The sequence below is a fragment of the Pygocentrus nattereri genome, chromosome 27 (assembly GCF_015220715.1).
Source record: "Pygocentrus nattereri isolate fPygNat1 chromosome 27, fPygNat1.pri, whole genome shotgun sequence".
In the NCBI taxonomy this organism is placed as follows: Eukaryota; Metazoa; Chordata; class Actinopteri; order Characiformes; family Serrasalmidae; genus Pygocentrus; species Pygocentrus nattereri.
The window spans coordinates 13,506,374-13,519,525 of record NC_051237.1 but is presented as its reverse complement, the minus strand read 5'-3'; the positions used below and the strand labels follow the sequence as shown (position 1 = coordinate 13,519,525).

The 13,152-nt window shown below is 40.0% G+C and overlaps 1 protein-coding gene across 1 annotated transcript; it reads left to right on the top strand.

Moving 5' to 3' along the window:
* Positions 1-504: 504 nt before the first annotated feature.
* Positions 505-12,083, top strand: flii (FLII actin remodeling protein). The gene is made up of 30 exons (XM_017703160.2): positions 505-567; positions 1,441-1,551; positions 1,708-1,779; positions 1,887-1,967; positions 2,211-2,296; positions 2,418-2,579; positions 2,731-2,834; positions 2,950-3,125; positions 3,744-3,901; positions 4,010-4,094; positions 4,188-4,335; positions 4,546-4,679; positions 4,770-4,982; positions 5,176-5,355; positions 5,483-5,565; positions 5,668-5,742; positions 5,831-5,914; positions 6,003-6,174; positions 6,453-6,557; positions 6,691-6,882; positions 7,092-7,280; positions 7,570-7,709; positions 8,053-8,260; positions 8,480-8,634; positions 8,727-8,787; positions 9,506-9,634; positions 9,730-9,836; positions 10,111-10,216; positions 10,319-10,384; positions 10,522-12,083. The coding sequence occupies exons 1-30, from the start codon at positions 505-507 to the stop codon at positions 10,654-10,656; spliced, it is 3,780 nt and encodes a 1,259-aa protein (XP_017558649.1). The 3' UTR covers positions 10,657-12,083.
* Positions 12,084-13,152: the final 1,069 nt, after the last annotated feature.

Genomic DNA, 13,152 nt, shown 5'->3' with positions numbered 1-13,152 from the left:
ACATGTGGGTTTACCGGTCATTTTTGATAGTAAATGAAACGTCTGTATTCGGGCTGTAGACATCACGACCTCTGGTTCCTATCACCACCACTGTAACTAAATCCAAAACAGTACATTTCTCTGCAGTGCATTATTTCACATGAAACCACTCAGAATGACTTTGTTCATATCTCAAAGACTGAGTTATGCAGAGCTAGTGAAAGGACTGTGAACTCCCCCTTTAAAGTAGCAGCTTGCTCATTATTTGGGAGGGTAAGCGCAGCGGCCTAGTGAACAGTAAGCGTTTTAAACCCAAACGCAGGCTTTACTTGTTTTTCAAATGAGTGAAACATTACATTTCAATTTTTTTTTCTTTCAAGATGAGTGTGCAAGGCTGAGTGAGGCGTGCGGGCTGTGCTGGGTGAACTCGGAGAGGGTGGGGCTGCTCTCCGGCTGCCGCTGCCGCTGCCGCTGCGGTCTCACACTCAGCCCGAAATAGGCTGACTGCTACATCCTGAATTAGAAATGGCTGCCACCGGAGTTCTCCCCTTCATCCGGGGGGTCGACTTGAGTGGAAACGATTTTAAAGTAAGTGTTCTGGGATTTCAGTCTCTGGGACGAAACTCTTTTGTTACAGGTTATTTCAAGAAGCCATTTAGGGGCGAATAACCTCGCCGGTTAACTCAGCGTTGGCTGTCAGAGCGGGGCGAAGCCGATAGCTTTAGCTTAGCTTAGCTTAGCTAACTCGTTAGCCGACAGCAGTCACTGGGCGTTAGCCGGCTAACACCAGCAGCTTGTCACTGTGAGAAGTGGGCTGTTAACTCCGAGAAAGAAAAACGGATATCGTGCCAGGCAGTCTGTCAGCCTTGTTAACGTTTCCCCCTCCTCCTTGTGTTGCTCCTTGTCGGGGTTAGAAGGACGTTTTGTTGTGAAGTTGCGTAGCGAGCTTGCTAATGTTATGTAGCTTATATGGCTAGCTACCAAGCAAGCTGTTACACGCCTCACAACTTGGAACCGATCCACGTTCATTTTGTCATTGTTTTATCCATTATTTCATGTTTTCTCAGCACACACTGTTAAGAAAAAGCTGTTAATATTCCCTTGTCCAGATGTCGACTAACCTTATCAGCAACAGCTTAACAACTGGATGTCTAAAGCAGTTAGCTTAGCTGGTGTAACTGTTAACTTGCTCCTAATTTATCCAAATGGTTATTCTTATGATCTTCTGCTTTGTTCATACATCTTGCGGTTCCTGCCTGAGAACGCTGTGTGCTAAACTGATGGGCATCTGATCTGACAAAGAATAAAAGGGGAAGAAGTTTTAGGGCTCCTGTAGCAATTACACTATGGTGGTCTTTATGCGGAACCAACAAATGTGATGTCATTCGTCTTCCCCAGATATTTTGGTCTGATGAGTAGTAGTTGGAGCTGTGACGAATGTGTGTTGTCTTGTTTCTCAAGGGGGGCTACTTTCCTGAGCATGTCAAATCTATGTCCAGCCTCCGATGGCTGAAACTCAACAGAACTGGGCTTTGCTATCTTCCAGAGGAACTGTCATCCCTCCAGAAATTAGTAAGGACTTCTTCTGGTTTTGGTTTTACACTACGTACTATAGGTTATGCACACACACACAGAAACACATTAAAATATATATGTGTTTGAAATAGAGATTTATCATGTGCACATATCCATTAATAGTTTTTTCCATCCATCAATATTTGTATTCAGGAACATTTGTCAGTGAGCCACAACAGTCTCACAACGCTACATGGAGAGCTGTCAAGCCTTCCCAACCTAAGGGTAAATTACATTGCAGTAATATAAAATTTACTTTTTCCATTTTTCATACATTTTAAAGCATTTGTGATTGTACATGATACTTAAATATACATTATTTCTGTGTATAGGCAGTTGTGGCCAGAGCAAACAACCTTAAGAACTCAGGAGTTCCAGATGATATCTTTCAGCTGGATGACCTCTCAGTGCTGGTATGTTTGTTGTACCTTTTGATGTTTTGTCCATAACAAAGTTGGATGGATTTCACAATAAGAGGTTTAATTGTTTATAGTCCTGCGTCAGCAGGTCTTTCTTGCCTGGGAGCTGTCATTACTGTATATTGTAACATTATGTAATATAATGTGTTGTACCCTAACACATCACATTGTATATGTTCTAGACTATTATAGTTACGTTATAGTTAATCTACCACCATGTGTACTCTTTCCACCCAGGACCTGAGCTTCAACCAGCTAACTGAAATCCCAAGGGACTTGGAGAATTCCAGAAATATGTTGGTCCTTAACCTTAGCCATAACAGGTACAGCTCTGTTCAGTTGTGGTTTTGGTCAGGGACAATATTAGGTTTTTGGTGGCAGTGACTGATGTGTTCTGAGAATCTTTTCATGGTGATGCCTGTTTTGTTCCATGTTCTCTTTCAGCATTGATAACATACCAAATCAGTTGTTCATTAACTTAACCGATCTGCTGTACCTGGACCTGAGTGACAACAAGCTGGATAGCCTGCCCCCACAGATGAGACGTTTGGTACATTTGCAGACCCTCATTCTCAACAATAATCCTCTCATGCATGCACAGTTAAGGTAAGGTTGATTTGCAGTTTATTTCATTGCAACCTTTAACCTACCTTACAAGGGAGTATGTAGTATGTGATTCAGTTGATGACTTCATTGTTTTCTCAGTGATGGCTGATAAGCTCTGGGTGAATGTTATGTTGATTGTATGTGTGAACAGGCAGTTGCCCGCAATGGTAGCCCTCCAGACACTCCATTTAAGGAACACGCAGCGTACTCAAAGCAACATGCCGACAAGTCTTGAGGGACTCACTAATTTAGCAGGTACTAGAATTAAGTGCAGTGTTACTTGCTGTGTGGTGAAGAAATATACATTCATTAATATAAGGTTGTGTTAACAGAGCCTCTATGTCAGTTAAATACAATTTTATTCTTCTAGATGTGGATCTCTCCTGCAATGATCTCACTCGGGTGCCAGAATGCCTGTATTCTTTGGCCAATTTAAAACGCCTTAATCTGAGTAGCAATCAGGTCTCAGAGCTGTCACTGTGCATAGACCAGTGGATCCAGCTGGAGACTCTGAACCTGTCCAGGAATCAGCTCACATCCTTGCCTGTAAGTACTTTTCTTTTTTGCCAAAAAGGTGTGGTTTTTGTCATTACATTTTGCTGCCTACTTTAGGAATTATGCAGAGTATTTTTGGCCAGTGGTGGGATGGTTGTTAAAGTATGGTTTATATTGCTGATGACATACCGTATTTGTGAGAGTGACTAAAATATAAAGCGTCAACAATACTTGGTTATTGTCTGTCTTCGCTAAAAATGTTCTGATATGCAGCATTTAGCTCCTCAGCAAAAGTGTACCACCAGAAGCAGACCGTTCAGTTAGCTCGTACAAGAACATTGTTCTTTTTCATTAATTGACGTATTTCTTCTTACAGAATGAAGGTTTGATAGGCTTGCGAGATGTTTGCAGTTATTCCCATACATATGATACTCTAAACGCAGAATATATTATTCTTTTGTTTGTAGTAATAACAAAATGAAAAGCACTAACCTGCCCTGCCTGTATGATAAAAATGTTGTCATCTTCAACACAAATTTATTGTACTATGCCTTTTGCTGACTTATTCATAACAGTTCTGAATAGTCATTACATTGTAATAGACAATACAGTTGTTAACAGTTGTGCACCATTTAATCCTAATTGATTGTACAATTCACTGTTTTGCAGTCTGCAGTTTGCAAGTTATCCAAACTGAAGAAGCTGTATTTGAACTCAAACAAGCTTGACTTTGATGGAGTGCCATCTGGTGTCGGGAAGCTTTCCAACCTGGTGGAGTTTATGGCAGCCAACAATAATCTGGAGCTGATTCCAGAGGGGCTCTGCAGGTTGGAACCTTCGGTTTTGTCACTGTCAATTGGAAACTTGGTGTTGTGTGAAACCAGTAATAACTCAAGTAATAACTGTGCCGTCGCTGATTCATTTGTATTTTTCAGGTGTGGGAAATTGAAGAAACTGGTGTTGAACAAAAACCGTCTTGTAACTTTACCAGAGGCCATCCATTTCCTCACTGATTTAGAAGTAAGTTTAAAAGCTGTGTTTGAGCTTTGCTGTATTTATAGGTATGTAATGTTGTTACTACAATGAATTCTCATTTTATTGTTTTAATCATAGGTTTTAGATGTTCGAGAAAATCCAAACCTGGTTATGCCCCCAAAGCCTGTTGACAGGGCAGCCGAGTGGTACAACATAGACTTCTCTTTGCAGAACCAGTTGCGATTAGCGGGCGCATCACCAGCCACTGTGGCTGCAGCTGGTGGAGGTGGAGTAAACATAGTGATTTATGATTTGTTATTTTAATAGGCTTCATGTATCTAGTTTGAGTTGTTGTTGACAGTACTCCCTAATCTCCATTTGACTCTAACTCTTACATATAAACACATGAAATGGCATGATTCCAGTACTGCAGAAACTGGATGGCTGTGTAAGTGTTGGCCTGTGTTTCACAGCATAAACTCTGCTGTCTGTACAGGCAATAGTCCAAGAGATCCAATGGCCAGGAAGATGAGGTTAAGGCGACGAAAGGATTCCTCACAGGATGACCAGGCTAAGCAGGTTCTGAAAGGCATGTCTGATGTGGCACAGGAGAAGAACAAATCCATTGAGGTGAGAGAAAAGCTGACTGCAGCCTGAACTGGTGTCCTGTATCATACACATACGTGTAGGATTCAATACTCTTGTGTGTCATATTTTTAGGAGAATGGTGATATGAAGTACTCTGACCTGAAGTCCAAGCGATGGGACAAGAACCTTGAGAAGCCTCCACTTAACTATTCAGAGTTTTTTACTGAAGATGTGGGGCATATTCCTGGAGTCACTGTGTGGCAGATAGAAAACTTCTTGCCTGTGCAAGTGGAAGAGGCTTTCCATGGAAAGTTCTACGAGGCGGACTGTTACATTGTCCTGAAGGTAAGGTTTAGTTTTGTTTCTTGTTTTAAGCTAAGAGTCTGAATTTTGATTTGACTCCATTATAATAATGCAATTCTAATAATTCTGATCTACAATAATGATTCCACTCTTTTTGAATGTTGTTTGCTCTGCATCTGCAGACAGATAGTGTTGCATACATTTCAACATTATCAATCCTTTTCTTCATTTTCAGACTTTTCTAGATGACAATGGAGCTCTGAACTGGCAGATCTATTACTGGATTGGTCAAGAAGCCACCTTGGATAAGAAAGCAGGCTCTGCTATTCATTCTGTCAATCTTCGCAATTACCTGGGTGCTGAGTGTAGGACTATTAGAGAGGAAATGGGAGATGAAAGTGAAGAATTTAGTGCCGTAAGCATAACACATTAGTTTGCTAAAACAATACTGAAGCTTAAGTAAGAAGTGCTCTTTAATTGTTCAGCAAGAACTGTAATACTGTATATTCTGAAATATTTTGGCCTCTTCTTTATTACTCTAGGTATTTGACAATGAAATCTCCTACATTGAAGGAGGAAGTGCTAGCGGATTCTACACTGTGGAGGATACACAATACCCAACAAGGTAAGAAAGTGAAGCCTAGTACGTGTTAGCATTAGCCTCTTAGGTGCTTCTGAGCAGCTGTAGACTCAGACACATTAATCTGTTTGTTTTCTTTTTGGACAGACTTTACCGTGTGTATGGAAAGAAGAACATTCGGATGGAATCTGTGCCTTTGAAGGCAGCTTCCCTTGATCCACGGTGAGTCCAAGGTCACCTGTCATCTGGCAGACACATAACAATATGGGCAATCTCCAAACTTTAATGTCTTTTTTCCCTCCCTTATCAGATTTGTGTTCTTGCTGGATAATGGTCTTGAAATATATGTGTGGAGGGGAGCCAATGCCACACTAAGTGGTACTACAAAAGCCAGGTATTATTGATTTTAGCTGTTTGAAAATTCCCCTTTTTTTATCTTAATGATTCAGTTTAACCTTTAATACTGCTAATGGTATCCATAGGCTATTTGCAGAGAAGATAAACAAGAATGAGAGGAAAGGCAAAGCCGAGATCACTTCATTGATGCAGAATCAGGAGCCTCCAGAATTTTGGGAAATTCTTGGGGGGCAGCCTGAGGAAATCAAGAAACACGTTCCAGATGACTTCTCTCCTGTTCGGCCTAAGCTCTACAAGGTAAGTGTAACCTGTGGTTTTAATGAAGTCTTGTAACATTACACTTATGGCAGAGGCTTTACCCAGAGCGACTTTCAGTTTAATCAGTGTACAGTGGTAGGTGACTAGCATTAGGAGTCTTGTCAAAGAATGCTTATTGATAGAGTTGTGTGCTTGCCCACACATAGAATCCAACCCTAGTTTGCCGCATGGAGGGTTCTATTACCACACTATGCCAAGCCCCTGTTTCCATTTTGTAAAATATCGATCCAAAAACTATGCTGTCATGTTGGTTGTAGGTCGGCCTGGGTTTGGGATATCTTGAACTTCCTCAGATCAATTACAAGCTTTCGGTTGAACACAAGGACAAGCTCAAACTTGATGTGCTTCCAGAGCGCAGACTGGTATGTGAAATTGTCAGTTACTGTTGCAAGGTATTATTTAACTACTGTCATTTGTTTTTAATTTGATTTTAATTTAATTAAGTTGACTTCTTTTGAATGTACAAATTATTTAAAAGATGTCCTCTGACTGCAGCTCCAAAGCCTTCTGGACACTAAAGGTGTATATATACTTGACTGCTGGTCTGAAGTCTTCATTTGGATTGGACGCAAGTCTCCTCGCCTTGTAAGGGCAGCTGCCCTGAAACTGGGCCAGGAGCTGTGCAGTATGCTCCATCGACCAAAACACGCTTTGGTCATCCGCAACCTGGAGGGCACAGAATGCCAGGTTAGACCATAGGAGTTCGAAAGAGCATGCACACAGCTTTTATGTGAAGTAATTACTATTAGTGGCTTCTTTTGTACTATTGTTTCATTGTTTGTACTGTCCTGTTTTCTCTGAGATCCTGGAATACCTCTACATGGTTTTGATTGATGTTTTCTTTTCTCTAGTATAGCAGATTTAGCTTAAATAAACCTTTCTCTTGTTCTTAATAGGTCTTTAAATCCAGATTCAAGAACTGGGATGATGTGTTGAGGGTGGACTACACCAGAAATGCAGAGAGTGTGCAGCAGACAGATGGCCTTTCTGGAAAGGTGAAGAAGGATGCTGAGCAGAAGGACCAGATGAAGGCTGACTTGACTGCTCTGTTCCTGCCAAGGCAGCCTCCCATGCCCCTGTCGGAGGTGATGTCTCCACATTACAGTAGAGTACTGTGATAATACTGGCTTGGTCACTGCTCCTTTCATAATTTTGAAGGAGCTTTTGAAAGGGGTTATATAAAAGTGTGTTACTTATCTTAACAGACAAGTGTTCTGGATCCTTAATGCAGTAGCATTTTTGGATATTCATAGTTCCAGTGCAGATAGATTGACCTTGTAACAGTGTTTGGTTAACAGACTGGTTGAGGTAGTGTACAGAATGAGTCAAAGATATTTATCGCACAGTGTATGCCTCACTATAACCTTTCTACAGGCTGAGCAAATGATGGAGGAGTGGAATGAGGACCTGGATGGCATGGAGGGATTTGTTTTGGAGGGGAAGAAGTTTGCCCGACTGCCAGAGGAAGAGTTCGGCCACTTCCACACACAGGACTGCTATGTGTTCCTCTGCCGGTAAGTAATACCTAGATAGTTTGTCTTGTGCTGTATTTATTAGGTTTTTCAGTTTCATGTCTCTTAATTATGTCCATCATTAATGGCATGACATTCAGTCAAGTATTCTGGGGCATGGTGAACGCTTTGCAGTGCTAGCCTCAATATATTAGATATGGGGGATGGTGCGGAGAGGAAATCTTTTTAATTTATTTTTATTTTTTTTACTTTTCACTTTTCAGTTTTTTCTGGACTTTATTTATTGAGCGTGTACATTATTTGAAATAGCAATATGAGCACAAGCCATGTTCAGTCACTCGTTTGATGTGGTGACATTTAATGCCACACGTGCAATGCTGTGCAGGTACTGGGTGCCTGTGGAGTATGAAGAGGATAAGGAAAAAGAGAAAGTGAAAGATGAGGAAGGAGAGGATGAGGACAAACAGCCTGAAGAAGACTTCCAGTGTGTGGTTTACTTCTGGCAAGGTCGTGAAGCTTCCAACATGGGTTGGCTTACGTTCACATTCAGCTTGCAAAAGAAGTTTGAGAGCCTTTTTCCTGGCAAACTGGAGGTACGTTTTATGTATAATTTGTTTAGGATGAGTTTATAAATGCTGTTTAACTGTCTGATGTACCTATTTATGAGAACTTTCTTAATCCTGTTTTTTCTTTTAGAAATTTTTCAGTGATCTTGTAAAAAGTTTTGATGTGCTAATGAAGTTTTTTGTTCAGAAAATATATTCTGAAATAACTTTTTTTTTTTTTTTTTTTGGATTGTGTAAATGCCTCAGGTTGTTAGGATGACCCAGCAGCAGGAGAACCTCAAGTTTTTGTCACACTTCAAGAGAAAGTTTATCATTCACAAAGGGAAGAGGAAGCTTAAAGTGGACAACGTGCAGCCTAGCCTGTACCATATCCGGACAAATGGCAGTGCTCTCTGCACCAGGTTAGTATATTACACAAACGTGAAGATGACGTGATTTTTGATACCCCATGTCAAGATTACATTTGAATGTGTCTAACTTACTTTTTCTGTAGGACCATCCAGATTCTCACTGATTCCAGTAACCTCAACTCTGAGTTCTGTTTCATACTGAAGGTAATACTCTATATGTTAATTACTCTTAATGGAGTTTAAACAAGTTCTTTGTTATTTTGGTTCCTGTGATGTGTTGCCTACTAGCATTGGTGGCTGTATTGTTGGGCCTATTGGGCCTAGGCATACGTCTGCATATTTTCCTCCCCTCCCACCTAGAATGATTACTCAGTCTTGCTGCTGTCAATATTACAGTGTTTACTAAATAATGAAAACAAATATTATGGACTTGCCAAGTATATGATGGTTGAAATTATGATCTACCAATCAAAGTTGCAGATTAGCAAGTAACTGTAATTATAAGGCAGTGGTTAAGCATTTGCAAAAAATCTAAACTCTTCCAAGACCACTGCTGCATATGGAGTGGAAGAAAGGTGTGTTTTGTTTTTTTTTTGTTTGTTTGTTTTGTTTTGTTTTTTTTTCCTTTTTTTTCCCCCTTTTTTTTCCTTTTTTTTTTGTTCAAGATCTTGAAATGTCATCCAGAAATATTTTAAAGCACATGCAAGTAAAATTTAAATGTAGACATCCTTTGTGTAGCTCTGAGCCATGATTTCTAAACGATTTGTAGTTATTTTATACATTTTACATTCATATATAATCCAATTTAAAATGTCTTTTTGATGCCTCACTTTACAAATAGAAATGTCCCTGTTTGGAGCAAAAATGAGTTGTTTGTAATTTTGTTTTCACTATTTCTAATTGCAATTGTGCTCCTCTCCAGGTGCCATTTGAGAGTACAGACAATCAGGGTATCGTGTATACTTGGGTTGGCAGAGCTGCAGACCCAGATGAAGCTAAACTGGCAGAGGACATTATGAACTCTATGTTTGATGACACCTACAGCAAGCAGGTACATGTCCGAATCATTTATCAGGGAAGACCTTACACAAACAATCTGATATTGAATAGACAATAGGATTTTGATTACCCTATCCATATTCATAGGTGATAAATGAGGGAGAAGAACCAGAAAACTTCTTCTGGGTTGGCATTGGCTCACAGAAACCATATGATGAAGATGCAGAGTACATGAAATATGCCAGGCTTTTCAGGTTCGACTTTAAAATTGTTTTTGTTATTTTAACCCAGGGGTGCCCAACTTTGATCCTGGAGGGCTGGTGTCCAGTACAATTTGGTGATCTATCTGCTCAAACACACCTGAACTGTTTAACTGAACTGTTAATTGTCAGGTTTAGTGAGTGTGTTTGCACAGGACACCGGCCCTCTAAGACCAGAGTTGTGCAGCCCTGCTTTAACCTGTTCAGTTTATTGAACTGCTTTCAACATGTACAACATTGTAATGAATCAACGTCATTTACCTTCAAGGTGCTCCAATGAGAAGGGCTACTTTTCTGTATCAGAGAAATGCTCCGACTTCTGCCAAGATGATTTGGCTGATGATGACATCATGCTCCTGGACAATGGCAAAGAAGTAAAGACACATGCTTGTTTAAGATCACAAAGTAAACCTTTGTTCAAAGGCACATTGCATTTATTCTTGATCTTTACTGAATCGCTTGTGTTTGTTTAACAGGTATACATGTGGGTTGGCACCCAGACAAGTCAGGTGGAGATCAAACTGAGTCTGAAGGCTTGTCAGGTGAGATCTTGTAACACCATCACTTATGGTCAGCTTGATATTTGTGTTTTGCCCATTAACAAAAAAAGCACTGCAGCGTGGTTTCATGAATTGTTCTTTTTCCTGTTATAACGCTATCGTTCGCTGTCATTTGTCAGGTCTACATTCAGCATATGAGGTCCAAGGATGCTGAGAACCCAAGAAAGCTGCGCCTGGTGCGCAAAGGAAACGAACCTCATTGCTTTACTCGCTGTTTCCACGCCTGGAGCACCTTCAGGACAGCCCCTGCATAGACGATTCAGGCACAACAGAATCTATATACACAATAGAGCATCACTACCCAGATACTCTACGTCACCCTTGAGAAGCCGTCTATTCCTTATGTGCACTGCAATTATGGTAACACTTTCTTTGAGAAACTCGTATATAGATATATGAATGTTTACCTGTTTGAACAGTTGTTTCAAAATTTTATATTTATGTGTAAGGTTGAAAGAAGAGGAAGACTTCTAGAAATTATACTAAACCTGTTATGAGTTACCTCATAAAACAAGTTGCTGTATTCTTTGAGGGATAAACATATCTGAGGAAGATTGCTATGTGAGTTTGAGTTTAAATCACTTGGCAGGATGCTTACTACAAAGTAGGGTTCTGGGGTTAATGTTCAGTTTATAGTGGTCATTAACTCAGAGCAGCTTTATAGAGCTGAAGTGGATACTGCATTAAGATGAACCCAAAGTTAGTTTGTTAACACATTAATCTACCATAACTGTATCAAACGCATTCACAGATGTTCTGTTTTAGTTACCTCTTTGCAAACAAATGCAAAGAGGTACAATATCTATTTTTGAGAACTTGTGTTATTGGAATACAGAAACTAAGGGGACTTTGCACACATTCATACTTTGACATTTATTTTTGTTTGGGCTCTTTATATCAATGATATGAATAATGCATTTAACATTGCTCTGCAGATCTACACTGAACACAGAGGCGTGTTTATTGCCTATAATTTCTGCCACTTTAAAGCACAAGCTGAGCTTATTCTTCAGATAAGAGCTGGTGCCATAGACAGCACATTGCATGTTAGAATTTTTTTTTGGGTATGCATGCAAGCGCTGTCCCTTTCCAATCTGTCTGTTTCATCTGCTGCTTAATGCTTCACTATTGGGATGGTGATCAGCACTGCTAAAAGGACACACTTAACTCGGGATGTTTTAGGAGAAATGCTATCTGCATCATATCATGATTAGTGTTTTTGCTCTCTCACTGTTCGCTGCCCTCGAACTGCCCAACACGTGGTTTTGCAAAAAAAATGTTTTAAGGAATGTGCCTAGTGTGGGTACGTAGTGGCAGTAAGCTGTAGAACCTAGTGACTGAGCAGTCATGGTCCTTTTTATGGACTGTTTGAACTCTCTGAATGTTAAATATAATGCGTTCCACTTGGACAGGGAAATGCATAACAAAGGATAAAAAAGTCAGTTGTGTTTTATCATGTTTCAGATCTCCGGTCATTATCATAAAGGGATTGGGAGATGCAATTGCATATCTTTTGGCAGCTTACTGCCCTATTTTGTCTAGCAGTTTTTCAATGTCGCTTCATCTTGTTTGTGTCCATAAAGATGTTTGTATGTGTACAAATATTTTCTGCCTCCGAACCCACCTACAGATGCTCTATTTATGTATTTTGTATGAAAATAAAAGTTCCATCACAACTCTATTCAGTTTCTGTATTTGAAGAATGTCAACTGTTTCAATGTTGATCTGTGGGTTGAGTAAGAATACTGCTACTGCAGGCAGACACTACATGATAAAGTTATGCTTTAGTTTTGTTTTCTGTAGATGTCAGTTTCCCTGTAATGTAGAAAATGAGAGTGAGTGTAGTGAAGGTGTGGTAATGGCCTGTGTTAATGGTTATTGCTGATATGTTTGAGCGTTCAGTTTGAGTCCAGTGAAAGTTTAGCTGGACTCGGTGGAAAGAACTTTTAATTTAAATAATTAAGCAAAAGTAGATGTAAAATCTACAGCATGTATGAGTGATTCTTCAATTAGAGGTGCATCTGACTGCTGAAATATTTGAAGAATAAAAACTGTTTTACACATTTTCTGGAATGAAGATTTTGCATGGATTCAATCAACTTTCAAGCGAATTCTAATATTGTACACTGTGCAGTAAACTTCAGTGAGCTCCTTCACATTTAGTACCATACACTGGGAATTGGAGGCATTCTGTCAGGGGAAGAACGGAACACCATGACTCCAACACAGCTCCAAAGCTCAACTGAGGAAAACAATGATTGTATAAGGAGCCTATGGCCCCTAGAGACCCATTCCCTAAGAACAGTGGCGGACTAACTAAGTAAATGTAATTAGTTACTGTACTTAAGTAGTTTTGTTCGTGTATCTGTACTTTACTGAAGTTTTTCCTTTTTGGGTGACTTTTTATTTTCACTCCACTACATTTCAAAGTCAAATATCTGACTTTTTCCTCCACTACATTTTAAGAAATCTGTTTTTCCTTTTGGTTTCTGTGTGTATAAAAACGTAACGTGTCAAAACAAAAGAAGTGCAAAGCAAGATCACCAATCAGGGCACAGCGGTCACTTTGTTCTGAGCTGGTTTTGACCTGTTGGTCATACCGACCCAGTGCAGCACACGGTTCAACGTCAGCGCAGCAGCGTAAAAATTTGGGAGCACATACGTCACCTAAATGATGAACTAACCTAACTTTGTGTAAATAGACCACAACATAGAAATATGTCCACATATACAGTCGTGACTGGCGTGTT